This window comes from Budorcas taxicolor, chromosome 2 (assembly GCF_023091745.1).
Source record: "Budorcas taxicolor isolate Tak-1 chromosome 2, Takin1.1, whole genome shotgun sequence".
Lineage (NCBI taxonomy): Eukaryota > Metazoa > Chordata > Mammalia > Artiodactyla > Bovidae > Budorcas > Budorcas taxicolor.
Window position 1 is genome coordinate 163,621,738 of NC_068911.1, and position 17,530 is coordinate 163,639,267.

At 45.1% G+C, this 17,530-nt stretch overlaps 1 protein-coding gene across 1 annotated transcript in view; it reads left to right on the forward strand.

Moving 5' to 3' along the window:
• ARMC9 (armadillo repeat containing 9) overlaps positions 1 to 17,530 on the forward strand; it is a 179,343-nt gene that overhangs the window by 43,637 nt on the left and 118,176 nt on the right. The window contains exons 9-12 of the mRNA XM_052664338.1: positions 3,653 to 3,687; positions 7,052 to 7,163; positions 10,757 to 10,849; positions 15,867 to 15,957. Coding sequence (XP_052520298.1) covers positions 3,653 to 3,687; positions 7,052 to 7,163; positions 10,757 to 10,849; positions 15,867 to 15,957 — 331 coding nt within the window. The remainder of the gene's footprint in view (positions 1 to 3,652; positions 3,688 to 7,051; positions 7,164 to 10,756; positions 10,850 to 15,866; positions 15,958 to 17,530) is intronic.

Here is a 17,530-nt window from a genome sequence, read left to right on the forward strand (position 1 = left end):
GCAGCTGGTGGCGGTGACCTTTAGAAATCCCATCCAGTGTAAAGGCTGGTCGAGAGGTCAGAACAGGACCCCCCAGCCCCCTCAAGGTGTTTGAGGATTCTTACTAACGCCTCCATCTCAGGGAAGGAAGTGGTCGTTGTCACCTGCGGTGAGCTCTCCATTCTGTGGGCAAGCTTCTACCAGGGTGTCAATGTTAAAGGTCAACATCCCAGTTCATAACTTCAGCTCAGTGCCTCTCAGCTCCAGCACCCTCGTCAGTGCAGGGAGGTCAGGGTGGACAGGCAGAAAAGGGGGGGAAGCAAGGCCGACTTCCACGAGCTCTCCTTGGCGTCTGTACCCACTGGTATGATATTGCCCCTATCTTGCAGATTTGGTGCAGAGAGTTATTTGATCACTGATTCTCCCCACTGAATTGCAAGCTGTCTGAGAAGAGGGCCTTTGTCTTGCTCACCAGTATCAGCAGTGCCTAGCAGAGGCCTATTGGGTGAGCAATCAGTAGGGACTTAACGAAACACCATAACCTCTCCTCTCTCATTAAGGGCGTGCTCAGCCATTCTTCCTACAGCTCATCGCCAATTTGGGGTGTGTGTGTGTGTGTGTGTGTGTGTGTGTGTGGTTTTCTTTTACTTGATTGGATAATAAAGGGGCTTCCCAGGTGGTGCTAGTAGTAAAGAACCTGCCTGCCAGTGCAAGACACTCGGGAGACATGGGTTCAGTCCTTGGGTTGGGAAGATCCCAGGGAGGAGGGCATGGCAGCCCCCTCCAGTATTCCTGCCTGGAGAATCCCATGGACAGAGGAGTCTGCAGCCTACAGTCCAGGGGGTCACAAAGAGTCCAACACAACTGAAGCGACTTAGCACGCACGCATGGATAAAAAGTCTTCATACTGTTTGACATACTTGGCTTTTCTCATGAAAGGGTCAGTTATTACTACTTTCAATTAATTTCTTCATAGGACAAATAGAATGATGTAGAATTTAGCAAAAGAGGAAAATAATTTTTTGAAAGATAGAAATGGTTTTCTTGATTATGAAAAAAGGGGGTGTATGTAAGTGAATTTTATTTGTGGAAATATGAATTAGCCAATATCACTAATTTTAAAATATTTTTCTTTTGTGCATATATTATGCTCATATTTTACTATGGCTGTGTCCTTAATTGACTCATTCCTGGCTCCTTGATCCTCTTAGTGTGTTAGATGAGTAATATAGATGACATTTCCAACTTATTTTCTGAACTGCTTGCTACTTAAGCCAGTAACAGGAATAACAGGTAGTTTCTTTGATTTAAAAAAAAAAGTCAAGGGTTTAAAAATGAAAAGAAATTCCCTGGTGGCTCAGTGGTTAGGATGCCGCTTTCTCACTGCCAAGCGCCAAGGGCCCAGGTTCAGTCCTAGTCAGGAAACTAAAATTCCACAAACCATGCAGTGTGGGCCAAGGGAAAAAAAAAAGTCAAAGAGTTAAAAAATGCAAAACATACTTGGTCATGAGCCATTTAAAAGCAGGGCTTTCTGTCTTCGAGGTGAGAATTGGGAGGTCTGTAGATACTTTGAAGGGAAACAGTTGACAACAGGGCTGTATTACAGTTGTTTGTTAAATTTGTCAAGCATTCTGACATGGATTCTATTTTTTTTAATAATTTTATTTATTTATTTTTGGCTGTCTGGGGTCTTTGTTGCTGTTCAGGCTTTGCTCTAGTGTGGGGAGCGGGGGCTACTCTCTAGTTGAGCTGTGTGGGCCTCTCCTGTTGGAGAGCATAAGCTTCAGCAGTTGTGGCATACAGGCTTAGCAGCTCTTCGGCATGTGGGATCTTCCCAGAGCAGGGATCGAACCTGTGTGTCCTGCATTGGCAGGCAGGTTCTTTACCATGGAGCCGCCAAGGAAGCCCTAGAGTGCCCACTTTTGAAGATTTAAAATAAAACACAAAACTGTTTTGGCCACGTGGTTTAGGGATCTTAGATCTTAGCGATTGAACCTGGGCCTTTGGCAATGAGAACACGGAGTCCTAACCACTGGACACCAGAGAATTCCCTCCAGTGCCTCTTTAGGAAGCCAGTCTAGATTCATTCATTCAGCAAACGCTGACTGAGTGTCTCTGTGGTCCAGGCACTGTGCCTCATGTCAGGGACACGAGGGTGCTATGTCTCCAGCCTTTGTGGAACTCGGTGTCTGCTAAAGGAGAAGGACTCAGAAGTGGCTCCAAAATAACCACCACTGAATATGATCAGCATGGATAGGCTCTGTTAGAGGGTTGTGGTGACACAGAAGAAGCAGAGTACCAACGCCTGCCCCTTCTGGAAGGGCCCCACAGACAGCTGAGACCTCCTCTCTTCTACTCTACTTAGCTTTTCCCTCCTAGAGTTCTCTTCAACAAATTCCAAACTTTCTATCACTCTCAGTTCAGTTGCTCAGTCGTGTCTGACTCTTTGTGACCCCATGGACTGCAGCAACGCCAGGCCTCCCCGTCCATCACCAACTCCCGGAGTTTGCTCAAACCTATGTCCATAGAGTCAGTGATGCCATCCACCCATCTCATCCTCTGTCATCCCTTCTCCTCCTGCCTTCAATCTTTCCCAGCATCAAGGCCTTTTCCAATGAGTCACTTCTTCACATCAGCTGGCTAAAGTATTGGAGTTTCAGCTTCAGCATCAATCCTTCCAATGTATATTCAGGACTGATTTCCTTTAGGATGGACTGGTTGGATCTCCTTGCAGTCCAAAGGACTCTCAAGAGTCTTCTTCAGTATCACAGTTCAAAAGTATCAGTTCTTTGGCGCTCAGCTTCCTTTATAGTCCAACTCTCACATCCATACATGACTACTGGAAAAACCATAGCTTTGACTATCTATTACTTTACCTATAAATAATTCAGTGTGCATCTCAAACAGATAAGGGCTTAAAAAAAAAAACAAACAACATAAGCACAGTGCCAAATATAATTAACACTAAGTCCTTAGTATCATGTAATACCAATGAGATTTTCACATTTCCCTTCTTTTCTCAAATGTCCTTTATGGTTGGTTGGAGTCAGTCCAGACAGGTGCCATTCACGGTACTTGATTGTTTCTCTATTGTAGTGCATGCTTAATATGGCAAAAAGAAAGCAAGAAAACAGTGAATGGGACATGCCCGCAAAATAGGCTGTGATTTGGCCTATAGACAGGATCTTTACATCCCCTTTAGGGAGTGGTATGGGAGGGGGCTTGTGAACTTTTTCTATAAACATTTCTATATTGTTTGACTTGGTGCAAAGTGCATGTGTTATTTTCATATTAAAAGATAAAATCTTAATAAAACCAGAATAATAAACTGATTTTCATTGCTTTTATTCTTTATGATGTCTTTGACCAGGCAGCTTTAAGTTCCGCCAAGAGCTTGGTCAGGGTGAACCCACCTGGGGTTTTATAGAGTGCTCTTTGGAGTGGAGTTTAGCAACAAGTCAAGGGTGGGTCACTTGGGAAATGCATCAGTAAGGTGTCACTTACCTTGGACTTGGGCTAATTTTTAAATTGAATCTGGTTACAGTTGGAGAATCCGGTGGATGAAAAGCGTTGCAAATTTGTTGTTCTTGTTCTGCTACAGTGATTGGGGATTAGCACATTGCTGTCAGTGTTTTAACACAAAATCTATTTCCTTCTTCCCCTTCCCCTGCAGGCTTCAACCATGTTAAGAGCCTCCTTGGCACCCGTGTAAGTAACTGCTCTGAGGAATTGCTATTAAGGGGAATGGCTATGGGTAAAAATGGAATTCCAAGTGCTTTTAATCAATTCTCGTTTTAACTGCCTAATTTAGATGAATTCCTTTACTTAGCTGGAGCTCCATGTAGGTGTTAAAGGAAATACCAGTAATTATAAGTAATACTTATCAAATATGTTTGGAATAAAGTTTTTTTTAAGTCCCAGAAAATACTTATAAAAATATCTTTTAAAGTTATTTCTATTTATGTTGGAAAGGTAACATCAAATGGAAAAAATCATTGAATTTTTCCTATAATGTTTTATAGAAATCAATTTAATTTCCTGTCATAAGGCGGTCAGCGGAGTGCCGCAATGTTTACATTGCACGTTCTCTGCTGACTCACACCATGACCAGGGCCACAGGATGGCTCTGTGTTGTGCTGGAGCATTCCTGCCCAAGTTACTCAGGTTGTCCCCCAAGGGGCAGGGGGGTGGGGGGAGCTTCATCAGGCATGTGTGTTGCAGTAGCAAGGAAGTCGAGAACCTTTGGCATGGACATGAGGATTAGGGTGGTTTCTGGTGACTCCCTGAGCCAGCCTTGGGTGGCACGAGTGGGGGATGCAGTGGGCTGGGTGCTGTGAGATTACACAGACACCTGCGGTTCATACAGCGTTCCTCCTCCCTCCATCCTGCCCGAGCCTGACATGGACCCTGCACCTGGTTCACTTCAGTTGGAGGCTCTAGAATGTGGTACTTATGAGCACAGACTGTCAGGATTAAAACCCCCCTTGGCCATAGACTCTGTGACCTTGGACCACTCTTATACCTCTCTACCTGTTTCCTCATGGACCCTGGGAAAGCGGCTGGACCACAGAAATGCCGGGTTGTTGAGCAACTTAGTTGGTAATATTGCCATTGTTGTTCAGTCTCTTTAGTCGTGTCCAACTCTTTGCACCATGCAAGGCTTCCCTGTCCTTCGCTATCTCCCAGAGCTTGCTCAAACTCATGTCCATCAAGGCAGTGATGGCACCCAACTATCTCATCCTCTGTCGCCCCCCTCCTCCTACCCTCAGTCTTTCCCAGTTGGCTCTTCGCATCAGGTAGCCAAAGTGTTGGAGCTTTAGCATCAGCATCAGTCCATTACTGGCAAGTAAATATGGCCCAAATAGGACAGTTTTTCCTCTTTCCAGTAGAAGCTCCCTAGCTATGGAACATTATCAAACTTGGTTTTTAAAATGGAACTTTTTTCGTCTAGAAAAAGCCTGTTTGAATTTAAAATTTTTTTTTTACTTATGAAATAATTTCAGAGTTTCAAAACAGAGAATGCCCATATATCCGTCACCCAGATTCCCAGTGTTACTGTTTTACACCAGCCCAGTGTAGTCATCAAAATGAGAAGATTAATGCTGACGCAGCACTGTCAGCTAACCTGCAGGCCTGACTCACACTTTACCAGTCGTTCCATCGTGTCCTTTCTGTGGACTGACGTTCAGTCCAGGATCACACGTGTTAGTCCTGTCGCGTCTTAGTTTCCTTTACTTCAAAATCCTTCTTCAGTCTCGGTCTTTTGTGGCCTTGACACTTTTGAAGAATACTGGCCAGCTATTTATAATTGCAATTTAAAAAATATTTGTATTACTTTTTAAACTCACAATAGTATCTGCCTCTGGGAAAAAAATCGAAATAATCAATGTGCCATGTACAGAGGTTTACCATTTGCTTGTTTTAAATTGAAGATGCTCTTCCCCAAGAATGTTAACTGAGACCCCATTCGATGCCTCTTTTCTAGCTTTTTCTTCCAGGCACCGTAAGAAGATCTCATTTTGTCTTTTAAAAACTAACATTAAGGGAATTCCCTGGCAGTCCAGCGATTGGGACTCTGCACTTTCACTGCCAAAGGTGTGAGTTCCAACATGGTCGGGGAACTAAGATCCTGCAAGCCACATGGCGTGGCCAAAAAATAACCTAGCATGTAAATTTCTTCTATAATGTAAGTAATACATGCTCATTATAGAAATTTTGACTCCACAGAAACATATGAAGAAGAAAATTTAAAGAACCTCCAATCCTACCTCCAGAAATATTAACCCAGTTTTTACTCCACCCTTAAAACAAATGAAACCCTACATCTTTATCTTTTTACTCAGTTCTCAGTGAATCCTCATTGAATATTCATATTCTCTGCACAGTATTAGAAGACTCATATTTTGTTTAGTTTTTAGTCTTTTTGTTTTGAAATAATTACAGATGCACCTGAAGTTGAGTCCCCCAGTGGTGACATCTCATTTGGCTGTAGTAAAACATTCAAATGAGGAAATTAACGTTGAGACAGTCCAGGCATCGTTCAGTTTTCAGTTTTTTTGTGCACTCCAGTCTCCTGTTCAACAAAACAAAATATGAGGTTGCTTGTTTTAAAGACAAGGCATCTAAGATGGTTTCTTCCATTTCTGGTGAACCAAATGCAGCTGTTGGGTCGTCCGCACCTTGTAGGTCTCTGAACAGAGATCTGTCTGATTTGAAACCTGCCTTAGCCTGAGGTCTGACTCAGGTCCTCTCGAGGAGGGTTTGCAAATTGTCCTACTTACTACCCGCTTCACCGGCATGTTGCTACTGCCACTTCCTGGCCACATCCTCCTACCTCCTGGAGGGTCAATGAGGTGCTCCTCAGCTTCAGGGTTGTTTCCTGACCCCTGGTCTGTCCTTCGGGCTTCCCTGCGACTCAGCTGGTAAAGAATCCACCTGCAATATGGGAGACCTGGGTTTGATCCCTGGATTAGGAACATCCCCTGGAGAAGGGAAAAGCTACCCACTCCAGTATTCTGGCCTGGAGAATTCCATGGACTATAGTCCATGGGGTCACAAAGAGTTGGACACGACTGAGCAACTTTCACTTCGCTATCCTTCACATCCCCCTAAGCCTGTCCCTCAGGCTTGAGGGGGACAGGTTTTTAGGGCAGACCCTAGGGGCCTGCTGACACTAATAAGACTTTGGATTTTGCTCAGAATCTTAGAACTTCGATGGGAAGTTATGAGGTCTCCAAGGCGGTTTCATCCCCATGGTGTGGAGCCCTGGTCTATGTGCATGCAGTGGTTTCCATAGCCATTAGGCAGACTCCTTGTTTTAGGAAAACTTATATAGATCTTAGTACTTAAGTGAGAGGCAGAGCTGAGCCCACTGAAGTGGGGATGGGGGCCTGGAACCCAGCCCTCTTAGTGGAGGCCTGGAGTTGATGCCAGGAGCACAGAGAGAGCAAGTGGACCCCTACCTGTCCAGTCTGTCAGAGCCACTTGAGATGGGACGTCATGATACTCAGGAGGTATAATGAATGTGCCCTTGTGCCCTTTTCTTTCTCTTTGAACTTGTGTTGCTGAGCAGGAAATTGAAGGATGTCCCATTACTGCCCTCCTTGGATTATGAGAAACTGAAGAAGGATTTGATTTTGGGGAGTGACCGCTTGAAAGCCTTCTTGTTGCAGGCTCTACGCTGGGTACGTACCTTTTTCTTGAAGTGGAAAAAAAAAAAGACCACACTGGTTTTCTTGACTGGCTCCCTTGCTTGTATCTTTCAACCCATCTCAAAATCTTTCTTCCTGCTGCCTGCTGATACCAAGAGCTAAAATTTAAAAATCAGCTTCTGACGATCACTGCGGTCTCTAAAAAAAAAAAGAAAACAAAAAAAAACCCCTTATACTGACATCATAGCTGCCATAACACTCACTTGATGATTTGATACATGCAATTTCCAGGCCCTGGAGTCACCCTGTCCTCTGGCCCTTCCCTGGTTGTGAGCCAGACCCGCAGCTGGTGGTGTCAGCCTGTTAGAGCTCGGGGTCCCTCTCATACTGGCCCCCACAGAGACCTCTGGATTTAGGTATTCCTGTGTAGCCACATCAAGAGAGAAAACTTATTAATAAGTCTTTAAGGAAAATAAAGCCTAAATAGCGGCTTTTCTGGGGATTCCCTGGGAGTCCCAGTGGTTAGGACTCCGTACTTCCACTGCAGAGGGCACTGTTTCTGCCAACGGGCAGGCAAAAAAAGCTTCATTAAAAAAATAAATAGAAACTTCCTTGGTGGTCCAGTGGCTAAGACTTTTCACTCCCAATGCAGGGGCCCGGGTTTGATTCCTGGTCAGGAAACTAGATCCCACATGCTGCAACTAAGACCCAGTGCAACCAAATAAAAATGAGTAAGTAAATAAGTAAATGGTTGCTTTTGTCCCCAGTCTTCAGATAGATCACAGTTAAGGCAGTGATTCCCAAGTCTATTGGTCTCAAACCTCTTGACAGGGTCAAAAATTACTGACTCCCAAGCCTTTCGGTCTCAAACCTCTTGACATGGTCAAAAATTACTGAGGAACTCAAAGAGGTTTTGTTTGTGTGAATTTTTTTCTGCCAAAATTTATAGTATTAGCAGTTAAAACTGAGAAAATGTATATGTATTAATTCATTTAAAATGAACAATAATAGGACTTCCCTGGCGGTCCAGTGGTTAAGATACCACACTTCCATTGCAGAGGGAGCAGGCTTGATTCCTGGTCAGGGAAATAAGAGCTCATATGCCGTGCGTGTGGCATGACCAAAGAATAAAAATAAATAAACACTAATAAACCGAGGACATAACATAAATACCATTTTTATGAAAAGTAACTATTTTCCAAACTAAAAAAATTAGAAGTCTGACATTATTTTGCATTTTTATACATTTCTTTAATGTCTGGCTTGATGGAGGACAGCTGAATTCTCATCTCTGCTTCTGCATTGTCACAGTATCACACTTCATCTAGCCTCTGAGAAACTGATCATTAAAAAGACAAAACATATCTTAGTTCAGTTCAGTTCAGTTCAGTTCAGTCGCTCAGTCATGTCCGACTCTTTGCGACCCCATGAATCGCAGCACGCCAGGCCTCCCTGTTCATCACCATCTCCCGGAGTTCACTCAGACTCACGTCCATCGAGTCTGTGATGCCATCCAGCCATCTCATCCTCGGTCGTCCCCTTCTCCTCCTGCCCCCAATCCCTCCCAGCATCAGAGTCTTTTCCAAGGAGTCAACTTTTCTCATGAGGTGGCCAAAGTACTGGAGTTTCAGCTTCAGCATCATTCCTTCCAAAGAAATCCCAGGGCTGATCTCCTTCAGAATGGACTGGTTGGATCTCCCTGCAGTCCAAGGGACTCTCAAGAGTCTTCTCCAACACCACAGTTCAAAAGCATCAATTCTTCGGCGCTCAGTCTTCTTCACAGTCCAACTCTCACATCCATACATGACCACTGGAAAAACCATAGCCTTGACTAGACGGACCTTAGTCGGCAAAGTAATGTCTCTGCTTTTGAATATGCTATCTAGGTTGGTCATAACTTTTCTTCCAAGGAGTAAGCGTCTTTTAATTTCATGGCTGCAGTCACCATCTGCAGTGATTATTATAGAAATAATTGTGACCTTGTAGATCCCTCTGCAGGGACTCTGGGGACCCCTAGGGTTCTCCAGACTATACTTTGAGAACCGCTGGTGCAAGCCAACGCCGGTTCACTCCTTAACTGAACAGTCTACTCTGATTGACCCGCAATAGTGTCAGACCTCTTCAGGGATCCCCACATTTCATGCTGTCTTGACATCAAAATGCTTTTGTGTCATTTCCCCATCTCTGGATAAGAATAGCTCTCCTCGTGCACTCTGATGGCTGGTAGCACTTCCAGGAATGTGTTTTGGGGGAGAACTCTGAGTGTGCATTCAGACCAGCAGGAGTGTCCAGCAACCAGTTAGCATGTCTGCTCTGTCCCATTGACTGGAGTGGGTGGGGCGACGCGAGTAACCTGCCCGGAGGTTTGCCACTGCCCTGGTTACCAGCCTCCCCGGGGCTCTTGAATTACCCACTGTGTTCTCGCTGTTGGTCTACGCTAGTGAGCCTCGTGGTGAGACCTGGTATTCCTTTGCTTATTGAATGACATTGTCATAGAACAAGCAGGAGAAACACACATCCTTATAAGATGCTGTCTGAGACCCCTCCAGCACCCCCACCTCAGCCCCACCACACCAGCCCGGCAGAGGCCTCCGAACTCAACAGACACGCAGCAGCCCCTAGGTGTGACCATGAGCAGCACGTGGGCAAGAAGACAGAGTGGCAGGCTACCAGAACCGAACGGTGCAGGTCCCCAGAGGCAGGTGTCAGAGACAGACTGGACCTGCTGCAGCCGAGGAGAGAGTGAAAGCCCCTCAGTCATGTCTGGCTCTTTGCCACCCCACGGACTATACAGTCCATGGACTTCTCCAGGCCAGAATACTGGAGTGGGTAGCCTTTCCCTTCTCCAGGGGATCTTCCCAACCCGGGGATCAAACCCAGGTCTCCTGCATTGCAGGTGGATTCTTTACCAGCTGAGCCACAAGGGAAGCCCAAGAATACTGGAGTGGGTAGCCTAATTCCTTCTCCAGTGGATCTTTCCCACCCAGGAATTGAACTTGGGTCTCCTGCACTGCAAGCGGATTCCTTACTAACTGAGCTATCAGAGAAGCCCGCCAAGGAGAGGGGCCCTGGGAAAGAGAAGGGAAGGCAGTGCCAGCGTTGCCCCACACAGGCGTGCACGCACACACAGTATCCTCAGTGGTGCTGTGCAGGCCTCCGTAGAACGAGTGTGCTCTGTGGGCCCAGCACTCACTCACAGCTCTCCCCTTCAGGCACCTCCCTCAGCTGGACCATGCATCCTAGCCCGCACCATGCTCACATGTCCCTTGAAGCCTGAGAGTCTGCTTATCCTTCAAGGACCAACTCTTGAGCCACTTTCAGGGGGGAAAAAAAAAACCCTCCAGGCATTGGGGAGCCCTCCCTTATCTGGTCCCTTGCAGTCCCATCATTTTCCACTTTCACTGCTCAGGAGCATATGTGTGTTAGGTGACTCCTAAATCACCCATTAGGAGGTTTGCTGTAATTTTTCATTCACTGACATGTCAGCTGGTTGACCAGCTGCTCAGCTGGGTGTTACTCATTTGGTTTAGTGAAAGGCATGGTTACTGGTGCCACCTGTGATGAGAGAATGCCTTTTCCCCACTTTCACACTTGGACCTCGCTCCTCTCGCCTTTCTCCCTCCTAGCGCTTGACCGCATCGCACCCCGGAGAGCAGAGGGAGACCGTCCTGCAGGCCTACATCAGCAACGACCTGTTGGACTGTCACAGCCACAGCCAGGTCAGTGGGGGGCGGGCCAGGGCCCAGCCGGGGCCTGCCCTTCTGGGGAGGGTCTTAGAAGGGGGAGGCCCTTGCTTTCTATGCAAGTCTTCACAGAGTGATCGTATGTCAGCCTGGGGCTTCTGTTAGCTTCTGAGGTCTGCTGTCCACCCTGGACTTCAGCCCACTTTTCACTTCTAATGCAGAGTCCTAATAAACAAGCTAGTACTGCCTGGTTCAACTCTGCGTCTCTTTTCTGCCATTTTTCTTTCTTTCTTTTTTCTCAAAGTCTCTGCTCTTGCCCTCATGCCACTGCTCACCATGAGTCTGAAAACTCAGCAGGACTTAGAATGGGCAAGGTAAAGAAGCAGGTTCCAGTTGTTTTCATCTGGGCCTGACTTCTACACATGTCTTCCACACTATTTGTATAGAGCTTTGGACCAGATAGGTCTAATGGTGCAGTGGGGGAAGCATGGGGTTTAAAAGGACATGAGCTGATCTCAGATCTCTGCCCCACCAACAGCTGGCTGATGCCCTTAAGCAAGTTTCTGGCCTCAGGGAGCTTTCCCACCACCAAGTCACCTGCCTTGGGAAGTTGTGGGGTGATTGTGCGAGATCACATGTGGGATGGACGTGACTCCACGCCCAGTGCAGAGGGGTCCACAGTGGTGGTTCTCCTCCCCACCCCCAGCCCCTTCCACGTTCTCAGCACCTGTTCCCAGATGGGAGGAGTTTCGAGAGCTTGGCTGTGGCCTACAGTGAGAGGATACTGCATCTCATTATATCACTTGCATCTTTATCTAGGATGCTCTAAAAACCTTCATCTCCCTACTCTTAAGGGAGTGGAGTATCTGTACCTCTTCGGAACCTGATGAAACAGCCCCTCAAGGAGGCTTGTCACATGTGATATGTTGTGTACACAGGCGGCAACCCTGAGGGTTTTGCGTTTCTTCTTTGTACATAATCTTATTGCTCCCATGAAAGAGTTGTGTTAAGTATGAAAAATAGTCTCTCAAATTCTAGAGTTATTTTCTTTAACCTTTTTGTTGTTGTTGTTGGTATTGTAATGACATTGAATCTAGCTGAATTAGGCATTGAAGCAGCTGAATTAGAAACTCTCCTGACTTATAAACTCAAATCCGGTTGTATTGAATTGAATCAGAATTCAATACTGATTCTTTCTGAATTATGATATTTCATTGAATCTAAGATGCAGTTCCCCCTGCCTCACGCTAGCATCTGTAAGAATAGCCGATAGCCTGTTACAGTTTAATTGGCAGTGCAGTTTTCTTTCTTGGTTGTGCATAAAAAAATACATCCTCTAATAAAAAGTGTTTTAGGTTTTATGATACATGATATTTGTCAAAATGCTGTAAACTTTATAGCCACTGAAGCTGTCATATCTTCCTCAAGTCATTTTTTTTATTGGCATGGCTTATATATTTATTTATTTTTCAATAAGAAATGAGCTGGAGTTATCTTAAGATGGCAGAAAATCTGCAGAATGGGGAAACTCCTTGGGAAACATGGATGCCGTGTCACCATGACACCAAAATAAGTTGGGATATAAGTATTTGTCTCGCAGCTTGTTTATCTGTTTATTTATCGACAGACACTTGAGTTGCCTCTCCCTTTGGCTGTTGTGAATAATGCTGCTTTGAACATGGGTGTGCACATCCTCACTCTTGTCTTAATCAGTTCCTTGTTTTTCTTTATAGTAGCCTCATTTGCATATGTCCCCAGAATAATACAGTGTTTGGTCTGGGGTTTGCTGAGTATCAAGTACAAACCTTACTCTGCAAGGAATGGGTACTATTTCCAGGTTAGATGAAGGCACCTAGGGGAAGGTGACATGAACAAAATTGCTGGATTATAATCAGACATAGCTCCCCTGGGCTCTTATTGGTTCCTCTGGGGACACTGGTAGTTAGAGTCAGGAGAGAGTCTGGGGAAGCATAGGGCATCTGGCAGGGCTGAAATGTAGCCCAGGTACTGGTTATCTGGTGGCAGTGTGTATGGCCAAGGGGAATGGTGAGGCACTCTAATTTGGGTTTTACGCTCGCCTGGTCTGCTCATAGTTCTCAGGAGTTGATCACACTTCTGTGGGGTGAACAGACTTTCCACAGCTGGTCCACACAGCAGGGTGTGGATAGGGAGCTGAAACTTCATCAGCATGTGGGCAGGGATGTCCAAGTACACGTGAGTCTGGGCTCACCAGCCCAGGTATGTTGCACTCTGCTTGAAAATGTGTTACATGGTGAGCTATTGTGGAATCCTGGCTGTATTTACTAGAACTGCATAGTCTGTGCCCTAGCAAAAACACGCCTAAGTATAATCCCAACAGAAGTACGCCATATGTTCAACTGCAAGAGGTATAAGAATGTTCATAGCAACAGTATTTATAAGAACCAGAACACTGGCTATAACCAAATGTCCATCAGGAGTAGAATGGATAAGTCATCTGCGATATATTTTTAAGATGGGATATATTGAGCCACTGGGGCTTCCCTGGTGGCTCAGATGGTAAAGAATCTGCCTGCAATGCAGGAGGCCTGGGTTCGATCCCTGGGTGGGGAAGATTCCTTGGAGAAGGGAATGGACAGAGGAGCCTGACGGGCTACAGTCCATGGGGTCACGAAAAGTCGGACATGACTGAGCAAATAGCACTTTCCCTTTCATACACTGAGCCATGGAAAGGAGCATACAGGATACAACATGGGTGAGTCTCAAAAACATGATATTGAATGAGAAAGTGAAATCGCTCAGTTGTGTCTGACTCTTTGTGACCCCATGGATTGTAGCCTACCAGGTTTCTCCATCCGTGGGATTTCCCAGGCAAGAGTACTGGAGTGGGTTGCCATTTCCTTCTCTAGGGGATCTTCCCGACCCAGGGATCGAACCCGGGTCTCCCACACTGTAGGCAGACACTTTTACCATCTGAGCCACCAGGGAAGTCACTGAATGAGAAAAGTCAGATATAAAAGAATAAATACAGCATGGCTTTATTTATTTAAAAATTTTACACAGTACTAACCCACGATATAAGAAGCCAGGAGAGATGTTGCCCTTGGTTGAGATAAGGACCCTCGGAGGGCATCTGGGGCTTGGATAATGTTTCTTTTTTGATGTTGTTCTGTTTCTTGATGTGACTGTCAGTTAGCCACATGTCCACTTTGTGAAAACCTATCAAGCTGTATACTCATGATCTGGGCAATATTCTGATGGATGTTATATTTCAATAAAATTTTTACCTAAACAAAGATGGCACAATGGCAATAGGCATCTTGGGGGTGACAGCCTTCACTATGCCACTCTTTTGAGTCAGTCATTCAGCTTGCACTAGTGGCCCTCCACCTCTGGGGCAAAGCTGCCTTCCAGAAATCTCTCTCCACCAAACATATATTGATTCCTTTCACCCCTTTCCTGAACTGGATCTCTGTTTCCAACATTCTATAATTGTCTTTTTGGTGGAGCACAGCCTTTAGTTAATAGCTTCTAGAGAAAGGATAGATTGGGGGAGTATATTTTTTGAGGCTGTGTATGTCTGAAAATATCTTTATTCATTGTGTAGAACTCTGGGTTGTAAATAATCATCCTTCAGAATTTTGAAGATATTGCTTCACTGCCTTTTAGGTTTCAGTGTTGCTCTTGAAAAGTCCAAAGCCTTTCTAATTCCTGACCCTTTGTATGTGAACTGTTTTTGTTTCTGGAAGTATGTTGAGTCTTTTCCTTTTCACCAGTGTTAATGAATTTCCCATTGATGTCTTTCATGATGTGTATTTGATTCATTTTGGGGGAGCACTTTTTGAGCCCTTTCTATCTGACAGCTGTAATTCTGGGAACTTTTCTGGAGTTATTTTGTTGATTTCTTCTCTTGTTTTCTCTGTTCATAGGTAGGTAGGTAGGTAAGGGTTTGATTGCCAGTGTTCTGGGAGCCAGCTAGGAGAGGAGGAGGGGGTGGCTATTGAGCATTTATTCTGCTGCTTTGGTGTGGAAGCTCCGCTCTCCTGCATCTGGTGTTCTCCATCCAGAGACCTTCTTTGTGGCCCTCAAAGGAGAGTGTGCCAGGTGTGTGGTGTGGGGTGCACGGGAGGACACGGAGCAGGAGCAGCGTGTGGCACTGAGCCACTGACCCTGTAGCTTTCATTCCTCCTTGATTTTCCTCCAGTTCTGGTGACTTCTGAGAATTAAGTGATGTAAACCGGGTAATTCCTTCCTCATTGCCTGTTTGGCATTCTTGGGTCTGCTGAGTGTGTTATCTTCCTGCATTCCTAATCCCAAAATTGTGTTGTCATGGTTTCTGGTGCTATCTTCTGTGTCCTGGAGAATATCTGTCTCCTTAAAAACTCCATTTACTGCTGGTTTTATGGTGGCTTTGGAGGAGCAAAATTAGACATGTTTGCTGGGTCATTCATTCTACCTGGAAAAACATCAGCAACAATAATAGCAAACAGCATTGCCTCCTTGGAGTCAGTCACCATTGTAAATCCTTTGAATAATGAACTCTTCTACTCTGTAAGTCTGAACAACTTCTTTTTAAAAAAATTTACTATAAATGTATTCATTTTAATTGGAGGCTAATTATTTTACAATATTGTCTTGGTTTGGGCATACATTGACATCAATCCACCACAGGTGTACATGTGTTCCCCATCCTGAACCCCGCTCCCACCTCCTTCCCCATCCCATCCCTCTGGGTCATCCCAGTGCACCAGCCCCAAGCATCCTGTATCATGCATCGAACCTGGACTGGCGATTCGTTTCGCATATGATAATATACATGTTATAGTGCCATTCTCCCAAATCATCCCACCCTCGCCCTCTCCCACAGAGTCCAAAAGACTTGAACAACTTCCTTTTGCCAAGTCACAGAAAAGATCAGTTGGAAATCAAAACTGAATCACCTCTAATAAATTCACGCAGAGGGAGACTACAGCAGACCCTCAGAGGAGACACAGGCTTCTCTCTCACTTGTGTTTACCTCCATTGTTTTTCCTCGTTTGACATTTTGATGTTCCCCCACCCCCACCCCACACAGAGGAGCGTGCTTCAGCTGCTGCAATCCAAGAGTGAGGTGGTACGGCAGTACACAGCCAGGCTCATCAACGCTTTCGCGTCCCTAGCAGAAGGTAAGATGTCAGCTTTCCTTGTCAACTGGAAAAAAAAAGTTGAGAATTATGTTTTATTTGGCTGATGAAATGGACAAGCCAGGACACGGCATATCAGATAGCTCTGAGAGACTGCTCCGAAGAGATGAGGGAGGAGCCGGGACATACAGGCCTTTTGGCAACAAAGACCTGGTAGTTGAAACTTCAAAAGATGACTGTTAAAGCCAGACCTCTTCAGGAATTCTTTCCTGGTGGCTCAGCAGTAAAGAATTCGTCTGCCAGTGCAGGACACATAGGTTTGATCCCTGGGTCAGAAAGATCCCGTGGAGAAGAAAATGACAACCCACTCCAGTATTCTTGCCTGGGAAATCCCATGGACAGAGAAGCCCGGAGGGCTACAATCCTGGGGGCTGCAGAGTTGGACACAACCTAGAGACAAACGTGCAGGAAGATGCAGGAGTCTGGGCTCACTGGAGGCATTCCTTTGATGTGCACCTCAGCTGTCTGGGGCCAGTGTCCTGCTTTTCTCCATCCTGAGCCCCCTCAGGGCTTACTGTCCAGAGTGGCTGTAGTGGCTTGATGGCCTCCAGCATCCCTTGTTTACTGATAGGGCAGCAACATTTTCCTTTTTCATTGATATCTTCAAAGAGAAGAGCTAGGTCTTGCGGCTATGTTTTTCCCTGGGAAAAGAGACATTCCCCCCAGCTTTCTTAGCAATGACACGTGCTTCCTCAATGCATTAGTTTAATGACTCTAAAGATTTTTGTGAAAGTTAGCTGTTGTCCCACGGTTGTGGTTTATGTCAGAGCAAATTTTCATGGTTTTGGAGTTTATTTTGTCAGCCTCCCTCCCGTTTTTTGTGAGCTTTCTGGTATCATAACGCAGTACTTTTTAGACTGCTCTCAAGATAGCAGGTAATGCACTCTCTGCCATTTCCTACTTAAGGCAAAATAAGGTTGTTGAGATAATTAAAGTGACTCCGATAAGCACCGTACCATTTCTTGTAAAAGACTAAGCCTCTTAAATCAAGAAGATTTGAAAATTCCAAAACCAAAAGGCTGCCATAACAGAATTCAAAATGATTTTACAAAATGCCATTATCTTCCATAAATTCTCATTTGTTTGAGCTCTTTTTAACATGAATAAAGGGAGTTTTAGATTGTGACTATGTGATACTCCAAAAATTTTCTCATTTGTTTGTTCTTCCATCCATTTAGCAAACATTTTATGATTAACCAGAGTATGTGCCAGAGACCATTCATATAATATTGTTGAAATTTATGTCTGAAATTAATGTAATCTATATCAAGATACAAGTTTACCATAGGCTAGTGACAATTCAAGCTCATAATAGGGTCCCAAGTGTGGTTCCTAACTTCTCCAGGCCATTGGTATGTCCAGAAAGTACCACTTGGCTGCCTCTAATGTTAAGACTAAAGGGCTCATAACACACAGATGCATCATCCCCTTATGATCTGACTTTTGGTCTCAAGATCATGGGTAAATAAAAGACAGTGCTCCCCACAAGAACACAGTGATGAATCATGTTCAGACGACAGAAAAAGTGTTTTTCTATTCATTAGTTGATTGAATG